Source organism: Littorina saxatilis, linkage group LG12 (assembly GCF_037325665.1).
Source record: "Littorina saxatilis isolate snail1 linkage group LG12, US_GU_Lsax_2.0, whole genome shotgun sequence".
Taxonomy (NCBI): Eukaryota; Metazoa; Mollusca; class Gastropoda; order Littorinimorpha; family Littorinidae; genus Littorina; species Littorina saxatilis.
This window is the reverse complement of record NC_090256.1, coordinates 20,455,855-20,473,484: the sequence shown is the minus strand read 5'-3', so window position 1 is coordinate 20,473,484 and position 17,630 is coordinate 20,455,855. Positions and strand designations below refer to the sequence as shown.

Sequence of the window (17,630 nt, the reverse complement as noted above, 5' to 3'; positions counted from 1 at the left end):
TCGCTCATCACGCGATGTGCACTTGTGTTTGTGTATTTTTGTCTTTGGAGACAATTATTGACATCAGTTCGTTGTAGCCTTGTGACTTTTAGAGACAAAACGGCTCTGGGGCGATGAAAACGTGTTTGTTATAAGAGGGGTTCGTTATGCAAATGAGTTCAAAAGGTTCGTTGTAGTCGGAAGTAACAAGTAAGAAATAGAAGGCTGTCTGCCAGGTTCGTTATAGCTGGACTCCACTGTATATTACACAACAGTCCTGTAGCAAGCCTCGTCTCAAGAGTGAAACAAAAGATGAAGCTTGATTAAGCCCAATCAACCAGTATGCTTTACCTTGTTAGGACCACACGCCCATTCGCCTGTCCTACTGCCAAAAGGTTCTTGGGTTCTGGTTTAGGATACCAAGCAGCACACTGCAACAAAGCATCACAGCTACAATTCCATTACACTCTTCAGGGGTAAAGCCATCCTGATTGGACACAGAGAGAAATATATCAAAAACTTGTAAATGTTCAAGTAAGACAACTTTTTCTTGGAGAAATAAAACAAATATGCCCAAAATGGAATGCACCAACGTCTTCCTGCTTCTGTTAAATTCATGTAACTTACAAAGGATAATCCCTGAACAAAATTCCATAAAATCAATGTCCAGTGAAGTAACTGCAGAATGCACAAAATGTTATTTTTTCAATGTGGAGGAAAACTGCAGACATACAGCATACAGTGGCATTGCACTGTAAAAATATCAAATCATCCAGAGAAATCAACCATGGAATTAATTAATTTACTCACTTTTATGAAGTGAATTTCTGAGTTGGTTGCACAATGCACAGCATACTTCTGATCTGCTACTTTCACTGAAAAAAAGAAGAGAGAGAAATAATTTAGTTTCAAAGTTTCAAGCTGTATATTCTCACATGCAGACTGCAAATCTGCAAAATTACACTTGACCTGTATGGTTAAAAAGCTGCAGGCAACAGAAAACATTAAAAATCAAGGCACTAATCCCGAATATTGCTTGTTTTGAAAACAGCTTTGGTCAAACAACAAACTCTCACAAGAACCTAGCCTCTTTAAAAATGTAACAATATTTCAGTGCTGTTATTATTGTATTCACTGTGAAATAAATGTAATACATGATACATGTTTCACTACCAAGGAAGGGTGATTGTACTTAGTGAAACATGGATCTGGTGTTCGCAATCAAATTAACAATCTACTCACTCATCAAAGCAAACACAGAGAAATATGAGACCCATGATCCAAATAAACAACTGGGCAAAATAACAAAAATAAAGAGTTATAATTTAATACTGCTTTCTTGTCCTCTTACAGGCCTACCTTAACATAAGAAAAACATGACACTGACAGCACTCAGTGAACCAGCCAATCCATCACTTTGAAACTGAATTAAGAAAAGGATTAACCATTCAAATACAAAAATAAATGTTAAAAAAAGTAACACTAACAAGAGCTTTCAGGGTGTTTGGAGAAGTGTGAATTCTCAGGGCCATCGACCTGGTACAGGTTAATGGCTGATCCATAGGTGATGAAGGTGTTGTCCTCTGTAGGGGACCACAACACCTCCACCCTACTCATCCTCTCACGTCAGATGACACCTTACTCGTCTTTGCTGAAAAAAGATAGGTTTTAATTTATTTAATACACAATGACTTTTTATCACTTCACATTCTACCCCCAGAACTAACCAAAGATACACACTAAAAATATGGGTTATACAGTGCCATTGAAAATGTACGACCTTAGAAGATTACGACCTTATAAAATTAAAATCTGTTATACAATGTTTTGAAGATCCTTAAAAACTCACCAGCGTGAATCAACTGGCGTTTGTTAATTTGTTACCATTGGTGCCTTAAAACATGATGAATCGAGAGTGCTGACTTTATCGCTACGTAAATTCTCAAGAGGATGGGACATTCAAGTGAACTGTCTTCAGTTTGCCACTCCATTTAAGGTCTTAACCCCTCAGAATAGTGATGTCTGTTACTAACAGTGACAGTCGATATGATCAACAAGATACTAAATGTGATCCTACTGTGAACATTTTGAACAGTACATCATGAAATGACGAGTTACCAGCTCAAAATTCAAATACCGTTCTTTGTCTATATTGAGCTGACACAGGTCGGATCATACGTATGAGAGAAAATACGCCACTATACCATAGACATTACCTTAGCCTTCAGCCACATGTGTCATTGAGCAATACAATGCTAGCAGTTAAGTCAGTGCCGCAAGGACCTTCAGAGGCATCCTGAACTCAGGTCAAAATGAGTTACTTCCCTTTGGGTCTCATTTATGCCTGACAGGATGCCTTTGTTTTCCTTCTCTGGAGAGGAAATCGATTTTTTTTTTTTTTACATATTTAGAGATTTTTGTAATGTGTTATTAATGTAAGCAGATTCGCAATCGTCGATAATGATTTTTCATGGTGTTGTGTAATTTTTAAATTTAGAAAGGAATTGTTATGCAAGACACTTTCAAGCGAGCTATCTTTCGCGGATGTATTCACTGTGCAAACAACTCTAAATATGGCAAAAGTGTTACATGATAATCAACTTTGTCACGTGATCATAACAAAATGGCTATGGAGCGGACGACTTTTTCCGTAACCAGTTGGGAGTGATGCAACAATATCACGGTCTCCTTCCCACAGCAAAATTTCGACTCGTTTTGACCTTAGATAGATGTCTATCATAACTGTGAAGAACAGAACGGAGATCACTGTCGAAGTCAGCCATTCTACAATCACATTCGTCTTTCGTCCGTTATCAGAAACATTAGGGAAAAACATATGGGAGATAACTCTGTATTCTTGTTTCGATAGATTTCCCTTTAATGCGCGTAGTAATTATTTATCCTGTCAGAGAGACCTGAGCGATAGCGTGGACCGATGATTATCAGAATGCTTCAGAGGAGTACCAATAATAAGGTAAGTGCGCGGAGCAACATGTCTCTTTTTTGTGAAAAGTACTTGAATGAGAGCCGACTCCGCGAGGACGATAGTAGCCGTACCGGTGGTCTAGGGTTGCGCAACCAGGTCAGAGGTTACAGCCTTCTAGTTTCAATAGCGTTGCCACAGGCCATAAAACTGGGCAAGTTAATGGTCTGCAGGTAGTAAGCGTGTCCGAGTCGGCTGTCCAGTTAAGTACTTTTCACAAGTACATGACATGTAAATAAAAAGAAAACACACCAGTAACCAGGTCAGGTACATTTATATCTATAATCAATATTTCGGCACGTTCATGCCTTCTTCGGGATGGTAAGCTTATGGAAAGAATGGAATGACGGCACGTGACATACAGTGTGATGAATGTTACTGTACGTGTCATGTTTCAGGTCCGCGCACTTATCACATCGCTGTTACTCCTCCAGGGATGTTGTTACAAATTCACACCTATAGGACAAATGACCTGAGCTCTTCAGAATCAATAGGACATTTGACCGCTTTCAGAAATTCCAATAGGACATCATAATTTTGTGCAAAACATTGTCCTTGGAATGGCTCCAAAATCATGTGCACATACACATGCTTTAACACTCACACATATATATAGTATATATACACCAAACATTGTTGCATACATTGTTTTATTAATTTAGTTCCAAATAGGACACAGACAAAAAGAAACGAACATCTAAAAAGCAACCAATACCTTCGGCACTCTTTTTTTGATTGTCTCACAAACTGCATGATTTGACTAGAAAATGAAATACTAAGAAAAACAAGAAGGGCAAAGCCCATACGACTCACATGCTTTACACATTTTTCCTACCAAAATACATGTGACCTTGACCCAAGGTCAAGGTCATCCAAGGTCATGCAACACAAAGCTGTTAATTCAAGACATAGGAAGTACAATGGTGCTTATTGGCTCTTTCTACCATGAGATATGGTCACTTTTAGTGGTTCACTACCTTATTTTGGTCACATTTCATAAGGGTCAAAGTGACCTTGACCTTGATCATATGTGACCAAATTTGTCTCATGATGAAAGCATAACATGTGCCCCACATAATTTTTAAGTTTGAAACAGTTATCTTCCATAGTTCAGGGTCAAGGTCACTTCAAAATATGTATACAATCCAACTTTGAAGAGCTCCTGTGACCTTGACCTTGAAGCAAGGTAAACCAAACTGGTATCAAAAGATGGGGCTTACTTTGCCCTATATATCATATATAGGTGAGGTATTGAATCTGAAAAACTTCAGAGAAAATGTGAAAAATGTGAAAAATAGCTGTTTTTTAGGCAACATTTATGGCCCCTGCGACCTTGACCTTGAAGCAAGGTCAAGATGCTATGTATGTTTTTTGGGGCCTTGTCATCATACACCATCTTGCCAAATTTGGTACTGATAGACTGAATAGTGTCCAAGAAATATCCAACGTTAAAGTTTTCCGGACGGACGGACGGACGTCCGGACGGACGTCCGGACGGACGGACGGACGGACGACTCGGGTGAGTACATAGACTCACTTTTGCTTCGCATGTGAGTCAAAAAGAGTCTGTTTCTACACAGATTCGACAAAGCAGTGTGGTCTCTTCAGTCATGAATAGTTAAAAGACCATTTTTGCGAATTTCCTGCTGTGCCGACACCATGTCCTGTACTAAAGAAAAAATTTCTCTTTTCGTGGTTGTGTCAGTTTCAACTGCGACACTGTCATTGGCACTGTCATCTTCAAGAATGACGCTCGCCGCGTTTTCAGCTGTTTTTGACCCAAACGTAGCACAAGATGCCGTTGAAAAGCCAAAGATCTTCAGCGTTTTGTTGATCTTTGGCAGGCCTACATTTTATTTCGGTGACATAATTCAATGCGCTTCGTCAAAATGTCTCAAACTGAAACCAAAAGCAGACGCAAGACTTATAGTCAGTTGGAGTTGTCTCCCGTACTCCTAACTTCAGTGTGCTAGACGGGTGTATCCAAACGGCTCATATCGCAAACGGTTCGGAATTCTTCGAATTCTCCGGGAGTGCTCGGTCGCTTTTTGAAAATGTGTATCTTGAACAGAAAATATCGAATATCACGCTGTCCGAAGGAATGGAGTTCTTATCGGACAATGACAGCGATCAGTTCAAAACGATAGGACATCTGACCGCCATGCGGCTATATGATTATGAATCGGACATTTGAGCCTTTTAATCGGTCTTTGTCCGATGCCTAACGACATCCCTGCTCCTCTGAAGTCCCTTGATATTGCCAACTTTTTCCTTGTATTGCGCAATGCTACATGTGGCTTAAGGCTACGTTAACGTCTACGTAGTGGCTTATTTTTTCTATTAGTATTAGTCCAACGCACACTTTAGAGAACCTTAGAGAAAAGGACATTCAAAGGACGTCAAATAACAGGACGTAATTTGGAACGCACCAAATTACTATTAGCCATTACACCGAATCTTCCCAACCGCGAGAAATGGGTTCACGGCCTCAGGCAACCGGGAAAGCCAGTACAAGAAGAACGTCCGCGAACGCTGCGGCTAAAGCGAAAGGAAAAGTAACCACACTGGCCGCCTTCCAGTGCATCGTGTGCGATGTTCCATGCGACGACGAGGATGATGGAAATGCTATCGAGTGTTATGTGTGCAAAAATTGGGCACACCAGACTTGCACCGGCCTGAAAGATGACGTTTTCGGGAGTTTGTCGGATCCGCGTTTGCCGAATCTCCAGTGGGTTTGCATGCCGTGTCTTGACAAGAAGAGTCCCCCACAGTCACACTACGATAACAGGATGGACAAGCTCCTGGATTTGATCCCAATGATGCAGAACCTTGGCACCCGACTGGAACACTTGGAATCTGGACTGATGGGTAAGAAACTAGAGGAGAAGATAGAGGAGGTTGTGGATAGAAAGCTAGCAGCGATGATGGAGGAACAGAAAGAAGTAGAGAAGAGGAAAAACAACTTGATCCTAGTGAACGTGAAGGAAAGTACCAGAATAGAGATTGAAGAGAAGAAGAAGGATGATATAGAAGCTGCCAAATACATTTTTGGTATGCTGGTGGATATTGAAGAGGGAGATGTTGTTGAACCTGTCAGACTGGGGAAGGTGGGGGGCAACGCCCCCAGAATGCTCAGAGTCACAATCAGAAATGAGGAGAAAAAGAAGGAAATAATGAGAAAAGCTCCCACCCTGAATCGAGGAACAAATGACAGAAACAAAAAAGTGTACATTAACCATGACCAAACTCCCCTGCAGAGGCAGAAGTACAAGGACCTAAGGGTGGAGCTGGACCAAAGAGTGGCTGCAGGAGAGAAGAACCTGGTGATCAGACAGGGGAAGATTGTGGAGCGCAAGACATGGACCAAGACTGTTGACAACAACGAACAGACTGCCGTGAAGGACGACGCCACTGCTGCCAGCAAAGGCACGTCCAATGGCCGTCCCGAATGACTGAACAAAAGAAATGTAAATAGTGTACATAAAACTAAGGAAACAAAAAGAAAAAATCAGAAGGTAAATAGTGGTACAGATGCATGTAAAGTTGTTTACTCAAATGTTGATGGTTTCTTGAACAAGAAGGATGAGTTTATGACTCGCATTGACCAAATTAAGCCTAAGATTATTGCACTCACAGAAATTAAGGCAAAAAATTCACAAACTTTTAATGAGGGAGAGTTTATAATTCCCAACTATGATATGTTTATGAACAAGAATCACAAAAGAGGTGTAGCCTTGTATGTGGATAGTAAGTTGAACGCACGAGAGTGCGATGATGTTAACGTAAGTAACTTTGAGGAAAGCGTTTTTTGCACCTTTAACAGTGCAAACAAGGAAAGTGTTCTGTTGGGCTGTATTTATCGTAGTCCTAACACCAGCTCTGAGGAGAACGATAACAAACTATTCCAAATGATGAGGTCAAATGAAGTGGCACAGTACGACAAAGTATGTATTATGGGTGATTTTAATTTCCCAGGTGTTCGTTGGGATGGGGTGTGGACAGGTGAAAAGAACAACAACATAATAGAGCATATTCTTGACTCTTTTTTGATTCAGAAGGTTCAGGAACCTACCAGACGGAGAGTGGGCCAGAGGCCGACCCTGGACGATTGGGTTCTAGTTAATGAACAAAATTTAATTTCTGATGTTGATCACCTTGACCCTGTGGCCAAGAGTGACCATGATGTTTTAAGTTTTCAGTTGTACATTGCGCAACAAAAAGAAAATCAGGAGGCGAAATATAACTATAACCTTAAGAAAGGTGACTACAGTAAGTTTAGAAGAATAGATAAGGAGCAAGACTGGTCAAATCTGGCCGAACTCGGCGTGGAGGAGGCCTGGAGCTGCATAAAGACCGTGCTACATGATGGTATGGAAAAGTGTATTCCCAAGGTAAAGAAAACACATAAAAAAAATATGAAACCTAAGTGGTTGGATAATAAAGCCATGAGGCAGATAAAGAAAAAGCATAGCGCTTATAAGAGATATTTATGCACAAAGTCCGGACATGACTACCTAAGATACATTAAGATAAGAAATACTTGTACAAAAGACCTGAAAAAATCCCGTAAGGAATACGAAAAACAGATTGCAAAAGAAGGGAAGATAAACCCTAAGATGTTTTGGAAGTACGTCCAGGAGAGAATGAAGACTTCTACAGGTATAAGCACTTTGAAAAAGGTGGATGGATCTTTTGTGGTTGACGATATGGGTAAGGCAGAAACCTTAAATGAGTATTTTTCTAGCGTTTTTACACGCGAGGACGTGTCAGACATCCCGACTATGACGGAAGGCTGCTATTCAGATGGGGCATCCTTATCTGAAATAAGAGTGACACCCTTAGCAGTTAAAAAGAAACTGAAAGAGTTGGATGAAAATAAAGCCCAAGGGCCTGATCTAATCCCATCAAAGGTACTTAAGGAGTTGTGTGATGAACTATCTATCCCATTATGCTTGCTGTTCAACAAATCTTTGGAATCTGGAAATATACCAGGTGATTGGAAAACAGCGGAGGTAACCGCTATTTTCAAAAAGGGTACCAAGTCAGAACCAGGTAACTACAGACCAGTAAGCTTAACCTGTGTAACATGCAAGGTATTGGAGTCTCTTGTTCGGGATTCTATAGTGTCTTATCTCACAGACAATAATTTATATGCTGACTGTCAGCATGGTTTTAGAAAAAGACGTTCTTGTGTCACTCAACTCATAGAGGTCATGGAAGACCTCACAAAATTCGTTGATGAAGGTGAAGCCATAGATATAATTTACTGTGACTTTAAGAAGGCCTTCGATACTGTGCCGCATGAGAGATTACTCCTAAAGCTTGCATCGTATGGGCTTAGTTCCAGCGTCCTTCCCTGGATTCGGTCATTCCTGAGTGGCCGGTCCCAGAGGGTACGAGTTGGACAGGCAACGTCGAACCAAGCAGCAGTTCTCAGCGGAATTCCACAGGGCAGCGTTTTGGGGCCGGTTCTATTTACAGTGTTTATAAATGACCTACCAGATGTGGTTAGTGGTATAGTGAAGATTTTTGCGGATGATACAAAACTGTACAATAAAGCAACAAACAGTTCAGTCATGCAAAAAGACATACACTTACTTCAGGATTGGACAAATAAATGGAAATTATTTTTTAATGTTTCAAAGTGCAATGTTCTGCATTCTGGTAAAAAGAATCCCAAATATGACTATGTGATGACTGTCAATGATGCTATTGAAAAAATAAATGTATGTGATGAGGAAAAGGACATCGGTGTTGTTTTCGACAGCAATTTGTCATTCGACCCGCATATTCGAGGAGTTGTGTCAAAAGCTAATCAGAGGATTGGAATTATCAAACGAACGTTCTCATTTCTTGACAAGGACACCTTCTTAAAGCTATACAAAGCCTTTGTGAGACCACTGGTGGAATATGCAAATGTGGTGTGGAGCCCATTCCTCAAGAGACAGTCTCAGACAATTGAGAGGGTGCAGCGTCGAGCAACTAAAATTCTAAAGGAGTGCCGGGATAAGTCTTACGCGGACAGACTCAAATACCTAGACCTCCACTCTCTGAAGGGAAGGAGGACAAGGGGTGACCTAATACAAACATATAGAATTATAAATGGGGTGGATGACATTGACATGCACAAAATATTCACATTCAAGCAGACAGACAACACCAGAAACAGCCACGGAAAAATCTTTGTTCAACACTGTAAGACTAACAAGCGCAAGTTTTCGTTTTCTCAAAGAGTTGCTAACAATTGGAATGCACTACCCGCTAACATAAAATTCGCACCCACAGTAGACGCCTTCAAAAACTTCTTGGACAATTCTCCAAAATTTCTTAACCTTTTTTACGACTTTGATTGAAAGCATTGAAAGAATAGGGATTTAGGCATGCAAAGTATCTGACAAAGAAGGGGCACCAATAAGGCCTCGCGGCCTTCGGCTAACAAATATAGCCGCCCCTATACTACTACTACTACTACTAAATGCACTCCGTGTGCGCCAAACTTGAAGCGCTGCACCTCCAGTTCAGACTTACTAGTGCTTTGGGAACGTATAATAAATGTACTGAAAGTGTACCTTATGTTCTAGATACATACACAGATCTCTTTATGCACACGTAATACAGCTGTTGTTACATGTTTACTTTGGACTGCACCTCCTTTACAAGAGTTACGGACGTCGCCCCTTTTCCTAAAAAGCGGAAGTAGCATCAATGCGGATATCGTTGTGTGGCTTGTCGCAAAATCTTGTCAACAAAAATAGTTTTTCGATTCTGTAACAAGTAAAATTGTTGTCTTTTTGGTTTGTATGAGATTTTTAGGTGTGACAAAAAGTTCATTCACATTAGATTGCAAAATCAAGGCCATTGGTAGTCGCAAAAAGTCCTCTTCCGGAAGCGGATTGTTTTCATTCACGACCGCGAGAATACTGGAAAGAAGACTGGTGAACTCCACTTCAGCGACAAAAATGACGTTTGGTTTTCCGAAATAGGTCTAGTAGTGAACGGTTGCATTTAACGCCCAGACAAAAGAATGGCGTCGCATAGGACACCCCGAGATCTCCGCCAAATGGTAACGGAGAGCAAACAGGTGAGACGATAGAACGAAACTGTTAGCCTAAGCCAGCATCTTGCATGAACAAGACACAACGATGAGATAATATGCTTTGCAATGTCACACACACATCCATATTTGCATGCACACTAATCTTATTATAAAGTCATGCCCATACAGAAAGAGAGATCGAGAGATATGGAGGGAGAGTGAGGGGGGGGGGGGAGAGCGAGAGAGACTAGAGAGAGAGAGAGAGAGAGAGAGAGAGAGAGAGAGAGAGAGAGAGAGAGAACTCGAACTCGAACTCGAAATCTTTATTACCGAGGGATGCTAGCATTAGGTCCATATGGTCCTTACTTACAGCTAGTCCATACTATAATACACACATGAAACAAAGAACAAATATGAAGAATTTATATTAAAAAAAAATTAAAAAAATTAAAAAACAATGGGGAAAGGTATAACAAAATAAAAATTAAAAATTCAAAAGTGTGCTTGTTAATGGAAGCATACTATACTATATATATATATATATATATATATATATATAGAGAGAGAGAGAGAGAGAGAGAGAGAGAGAGAGAGAGAGAGAGAGAGAGAGAGAGAGAGGGGCTTTTCCTACAGACAAGTAAAATACAGGGAGAATAGCTTTTTTCTTTCTTTGCTGTAACGTAGAAGATGGACTCTACTGATTATGTATGGTTCAGCTGTCTGCCAGAAAACTGGTTTGTTTTCATTGTACAGATTCACAGAAAACTAGAAGTAGGTGTTAAAATTGGGTATACCTCTCACTCATCAGCAACTCTAAACTTTTCAGGACATGGACGAAATGCAGGAAAGTCTGGCCAAGCTGAAATCACTCAAGGCAGATGATAAAACGGAGAACGCATTGCTGAGATCCCGTATTGATGAACAGTCTAGACTGATCATGATCCTGAAGCAGAGGGCTGATGAAGAGATTGTGCGGGCACAGACATTGGACAGAATCAATAACGAACTGACAGACTTTAGAGAGCATGCTGATGATATGCTGAAAAATGAAGTTAGGAAGTTCACATTGTTAGAGAACAGGTTTTACAGCCTTGCTTCTAACCACGAAGAAATGATCAAGATTAAAGATGAATACAAGAGGGTCAACAAGGAGCTGAGAGAGGAAAATGCCAGGTTAAAAAGTGACAACGCTCGTCTGTTTTCCAAAGCAATACAAGAGAAAGATGCACAGATCCTTGAGCTGGAAAAGAAGTTCGTAATTGTAAAACAAGAAAACACCAACATGGAAGCAAAGTTCAGGTTTGTCAAGTTATGGTTCTTTGAAACAGGTTAAAAGAGATATTGAGAGAGAGTGTGTGTGTGTGTGTGTGTGTGTGTGTATGTGTACGTGTTGTTATTTGACTGTGTATTAAACATACATTAATGTAAATATGCAAAATTATCTGACAGTTTTTTCTGCTATCAATGGTTTGTTTGGGTCTTAAACTCAAACACTTGAATCCATGGTCACATAACAAACTCTGGACTAAGGTTATAATGACATGAATTTTATAACAACATTAATTTTTATCTTACCTCAGTCAGTAGTGGCTTAATTACTTTGTTAACTAATTGCTGTTTGTTTTGCATCTTCCTGTACCCGCAGAAAAATGCAGCAGGACTGGCGTGGGCGGGAAGAGGACCTGAAACAGCAGTTGCAGCAAATAACGGAAGGCAGCGCAGTACAGATCCGTGACCTGCAGCATCGGGCACATCAAGCAGAGGAGAGGCTGAAAGGTAAATACAGTGGAACCTGCCTATAATGACCAATCAAGGGACCGCCAAAAATGGGTCATTAAAGGCTGGTGGTTGCTATGGAAAGGTCAATCATAGAGAAACAAACTCGTCAGGATCCCTTGGTTTGGCCGTAATGGGCAGGTGGTCGTTATCGAGAGTAGGTCACCAGGGCAGGCTCGACTGTACTTCTATCATGTGGCCTAACATTATGGTGGTTTGCTGCTGTTGTTTACATTCCACAGCTGAACACCCTGAGGGACTAAGGTCCATGCATCAGAAATGTTGTTGCATTTGTGGGGAGGGGGGGGGGGGGGGGGGCGGTTGTGTGTCAGGTTTGGATTGTTTTGTCTTGTAGGCTGTCAGGCTCTGAATGATTTTTCCTGTTTCTAGGCCAGGAAGTTATGCCAGGAGCTGATCATTGCCAAAGATAATTCCTACATGACACCTAACATAAGAGAAAGTTGAGAAGTCTTAGTATTGTAGCTTCCATCAGCAAATATCACAAATGACAAGCGCCGAGGTAACAGGATAGTGACTATGCAGCACTTGAAATTATAATGGAAAATTACAGAAATTGCTAAAAATTTGGTTTATTGATGCTGAAACAGTCATGTATGTGGTCATCAGCCCCTTTGCAGTTTCTGTGTACATAAGTACATGTTTTCTGTGTTCTTTATCCTCAGTCTCTTATGTGTGTCTAAAGGCTGTCCTTAATTAAGCCTGAAGTTGACTACGTGTAAAAAAAAAAAAAAATCTTTCTACTGAAAATTCAGTGTCAAAGCTTCGTGCGATAAGCTTCGTGAAATAGACTCTGCGAAGTCGACTTCACCTAATTAATGACATGCTTTATGAAATTTGAGATATGAGCTTAATCTCCCTGACCATCAAGCACCCTAATTCATTTACTATGTCGCAGGCGCCGTCAACAAACTGCAGAACCAGGCTGACAGCCGACAAAACACAGAGCAAGAACTCGGCACCAAGCTCACCTCTCTCACCAAGGAGAGGGATGAGTTACTGGAACTGGCCATGCAAAGGGGAAAACTTGTACATGTATGTACTCAACCTGCTTTATCTGTTTCTTTGGTTTTTTTAAGTTGTTTTAAAATAGGGCAAGAACCGATGATGCTTTCAAGCATGTGTATAGGATCTGCTTCAGGTTAAACTGCGTGACAGTGTAATTGTATACTGCAAACAAGTGACTATCCCAGAGTGCTGCAGAGTTGTTAGAATAGCAGAGTTCCTCCATGTATATATTTTCACCATCATAACCTTGCATATTTTTTTTCCACAGAAAGAACAGAATGAAAACAAGAGGTTACTCAAGAAGGCGGAAGATACAGAAAAATCAATGAAAGCAATGCAGGACAAATTTGAGTAAGTTCAGTGGTGCATGGTTGATAAAATTTTCTTAAAGATAAACGACACCGATTAGAACAAACCGAGACGTCTCTTCTTGACCCCCTCTTTCAAAACTTCTGACGGCAAAAGCTGAACAAAGTTCAAGAAGATGTCATAATGTCATAATGATAGCATCATGTAAACATTCTGTTGTTTCTCAGTCCCGCATGTCTCCCAGAAACTGACATAGAATTTTGAGAATAAAGTAATGTCTCGGTGAATTTGTCATATCAGCAGGAGAAAATTACGCGTAAGGTCATTGCTTGGCTGTGCATGTATCGGTACCAGATATCATCAATGTGTTTATGACTATAACATTTATTGATAACAGAATCTATTTTTAACTGTTGCAAGTGAGCTCCGTAGTATCTGCTTCAAAGTCATTCATGTGTGTATACCTTCTTATAGGGAAAGGTAGCTGGAGAGGAAATAGTCATTCCTTACCAATTGTGAGATTTACCTCTTAATCTTTTTCGCTTTGAATAATTTACTTGTTCTATATCAAATGTTTGAACAACCAACCATACAGACACATATAATGCATACACACAGAAGTGGTCACAGAGTATTTGACAAAAATGTGCATGACTATTTTTTTCTCAATACAAATAAGTACTGTACAATGTTTAAACGCACAAGCACACACACACACACAAACACATGGATGTGCTCACAGGTCGTTTGGCAAAACTGTGCATGACAATTTGGCCATATCTTTGCAGTCGTGATGCGGCCATGGTAAATGCCAACCTTCAGGTGAAGAAACTGAGAGAGGAGCTGGCTGAGTCAGCCACTAACTGTGCCGAGATGGAGAAGGCAAGACATGATTTAATTGATTTCACACACATGCCCTCATGCACGCACACACACACACCACCATCACATCTTATACAACCACAAATGATCTTTGTTTTCCCCGCTCACTGTGGTGTGTTGATTTACCTGTATTTTCACTGTAGTTTTTTGTTTGTGCAGGAGTTCACTGCCTACAAGAAGCATTCCGGCAACCTCCTGAAGCAAGAGAAAGAGCTGAACGAGAGACTGAGACATTTGGTTGGTTAAGTTTGACAGTGATGATTAATGCCCAAGTGTAGTGCGTGATCTCTCATCTCAGCTAAAAAAAATAGACATGCTAGGTACAAATAAGATGGAACAGGTCACCAACTTCTTTAGCTCGAGACCATGCAAAAGCAAGCCAAGCAAGTTATTTGTACCCCCAACTGAAGTGTGTGGATCGATTTGTGATAAGAGCGAGGCTGCGCCATAAATGACTAGTGTGGCAGGGACTACCGTCACCTTTCACAGCAAGCCCTGCAGAGTTGTCTGCCGTTGAGGAGCTGTTTATGGCTCGACGCTTCTTCTCCGTCGCTGACACCTGTGAATTGTAGAGTTCTGTTTGTGATGGGGTCTGGCGGCTGCTGCCTCCTTGTATGATCTTGGGAACTTTTGCGTTACTCATTGCAGTTTTTGTAGGGCTAAAAAATTAGCTCTAAAATCTCAATCCTGTTTGAATGGCTTTGCCTCCAAAGGTGATTGTTGTGTTTCGGCACTTGGTTACACTAGTGTTTGTGATTACAGTCTATGGTATGCATGAACTGCTATGTATGCAAGACAATTCTATGCCACTGTTTTGTGTGCTTTTGCACCAGAAACAGCCGTCAGTGTCAATGAAGAGCATTCCTGGAATAGCAGTACAGCTAAGCCTTGATGTACATTGTAGTACAATGTTATTTCAAGATCGGTGCTGTGCATCTGTGCCTGCTGGTTTGACATTATACGGGATTTTCACCACAAAGAGGTGCATTCCAAGACCCCAAGCCACAATGTGACTCATCAGTTTTGAGACCTTCATTTTTGCAAATGTCTTTTTGTTTTAAATGATTTATATTTTGTTCAAAGTGTTTCTATGTTATAAGTGACATTATTTATTTATCAGCATACTGTACTGAGCATCACATGACTAGTTCAGATTATTATTCGTTTATATTCTGTACCTTTCAGCATTAGCTACAATTATGAGTTACAACTTTGACTGTATATTTCAGTAGTAACCATTTATAATATGTATTTTTTTGCCGTTTTGGTAATACTACAGTATATGTTCAGTGTTGGTTTACTGTTACTGGCAGAATTCAAAGATACTGCTGTTGCACATACTGCTGTTGCACATTTTTTGTCTTAAAGGATGTAACTTTTCTGCTGGTTACTGCTGATACAATTCTCTCCGTTGCACTAGTTATTTCACTTGAAACTGCTGACAAAACTTGATGCCTTACTCTGAACAGCATATCACGTTTATAACACAGAAAATGAATAACAAATTATTTCTACTTGATACTGCTGACAGCATTATAATACCTGGTGTATTGCCTTCGTGATTCAAGGACTAAAATTTGTATTCTCTCTTTTCCCCCAAAAAACCCAGTGTGGAGGTAAACACAGGTGCATGTTGAAGCTGCATGTGATGTTACATTGCATGATTTACACAGTAATGGTCAGCCTATTTTTTAAAGCAGCATTTGGGCTTGAGCCACCATTAAACTATCAAAGAACTTTTAATCATGCAATCTACAATGCTAAATTTGTGAATTAGTGTCATGTCTTTTATGATAATACTGTAGATGCAAACATATGCTTCCTGCTCCAGATTGGGTTTGCTCTGTTGCATTTCTGTGATATATTACATAAGCATTATACATTTTGAGTCAATACTTATACTTTTTGACTATTGAATGTAATATGTTATTTGAAGCTTTATAATACTTGTTTTACGGGAACACAGCTCTGACCCCATGAAGAATTTGTTTCATGTGTCTGTTGATAAGGGAACACCAATGAGTTCCGGTTGTGCATCTGTTTAGAAACATACTTGATGTATTTCAATAAAAACTATGTGAATGATGTCTCTGTGTACATGTATGTAAACAGATCCGAGACGCCAGAGTTTTTAAAGACAGGTAGAGAGGGTGCCATATCCCAGCAACCACAGCGTCTACTTGGCTAATGCTTGAGACATCTTCATAAAACAAAAATTTATTTAACAAGTACAAATCCTTGCCCCCATAAAACAAGAAGAGCAAACGCTCGATCGAGTCACTTTCGCAGTTCTGAATATTATATGAGGCATCAGATGGACAGGAAGAAATTGCTATTCACAACACAATACAGATGTAAATAATTTGATGTAAAGAATAATCCTATAAAGTTTGAATCAAATCCGATGAATAGTTTCAGAGATATGATATTTCAATTTTTTTCCTTCAAGACATACCTGTGACCTTGAAAAAGGTCAAAGGTCACCAAAGCAGACGTCAAAGTGTAGAGGTCACTGGGAGTCACGTTCACATAAAATTTGAGCCCGGTCACTTTTATAGTTTCCGAGAAAAGCCCAACGTTAAGTTGTGTGTTGCCGAACAGAAAAGGCTAGTTATCTCCCTTGTTTTTCTGATAACGTTCGTAAAAGGCTACAGATGTAAATACTTTGATGTAAAGAATAATCCTACAAAGTTTCAATCACATCCGATGAACTTTGTCAAAGATATAAAATGTCTAATTTTTCCTTTGACGCTGACCTGTGACCTTGAAAAAGGTCAAAGGTCAACGAAACCATCGTTAAAGTGTAGAGGTCATGACTAAACAAAATATGAGCCGGATCGCTTTGATAGTTTCCGAGAAAAGTCCAACGTTAAGGTGGTGTCTACGGACGGACGGCCGGCCGGACAGACTAACACTGACCGATTACATAGAGTCACTTTTTCTCAAGTGACTCAAAAATGGCTGACCTGTTAATATTAAAGGTGGTCGTCTACATTTTTGCTTTTTTTTTAATAATCTTATGGTTTGATTTCGCTAAAAAGTTATGTCAGATGATGAATGAACCATGGGGAAAAAAGTTCTAGAAAAAAAATATATGTAAAAAAAGATTTTATTTTTGGGTAGCGTTCCAATATTTTGTTTTCTGTTTGCTGAGAACATGTGCTTTGCCTAAAAATACTGACAGCAACAGTTTGACACTGGAGCGCTGTCCACGCTTTTTTTAAAACGCACGAAATGCACGGGATTTGAGAGGAGTTTTGCGCTTGGCATTTTCCAAATAAGGATATCCTACTACGAGTACTACGCTGGAATACTAAAATGAATTTTCAAACGGCTACACTGGCTTCGTCTTTCCTGATCGAAAGGGGGTGTATTGTTGATAATTGTAGATAATTGACTCTGCATTTTAATGGTCAAATGGCGATTTTGGTATAAAAATGTAGACAAGGACCTTTAAAGCACGCACTTGCCGTTTCATTCACAGAAAAAAACCTGTCAAATATCAAAGTATGTCAGACCAGTCAACTAAGATTTTCAGTGGTAAACTACCAGAAAATCACCAATTAACAGAAAGAGTGCACCAGGATAAACCTAACCTCCATAACATTTAATTCAGTCCGAAAAAAGAACAATTTTGTC

At 40.0% G+C, this 17,630-nt stretch overlaps 2 protein-coding genes across 2 annotated transcripts in view; one reads left to right on the top strand and one right to left on the bottom strand.

The window, feature by feature from the left end:
* Positions 1 to 9,670, bottom strand: part of LOC138981476 (GATOR2 complex protein MIOS-like) — a 54,339-nt gene extending 44,669 nt beyond the window's left edge. Inside the window, exons 1-4 of the mRNA XM_070354406.1 lie at positions 9,552 to 9,670; positions 1,467 to 1,630; positions 790 to 854; positions 331 to 410 (exon numbers count right to left, since the gene is read on the bottom strand). Of these exons, the coding sequence (XP_070210507.1) occupies positions 331 to 410; positions 790 to 854; positions 1,467 to 1,596 (275 nt within the window). The 5' untranslated portion in view covers positions 1,597 to 1,630; positions 9,552 to 9,670. The remainder of the gene's footprint in view (positions 1 to 330; positions 411 to 789; positions 855 to 1,466; positions 1,631 to 9,551) is intronic.
* A 179-nt stretch (positions 9,671 to 9,849) lies between these two features.
* Positions 9,850 to 16,078, top strand: LOC138981473 (coiled-coil domain-containing protein 89-like). The gene is made up of 7 exons (XM_070354394.1): positions 9,850 to 10,043; positions 10,825 to 11,297; positions 11,644 to 11,774; positions 12,691 to 12,827; positions 13,069 to 13,151; positions 13,898 to 13,991; positions 14,151 to 16,078. Exons 1-7 carry the CDS (start codon positions 9,987 to 9,989, stop codon positions 14,235 to 14,237), a joined length of 1,062 nt encoding a protein of 353 aa, XP_070210495.1. The 5' UTR covers positions 9,850 to 9,986; the 3' UTR covers positions 14,238 to 16,078.
* Positions 16,079 to 17,630: the final 1,552 nt, after the last annotated feature.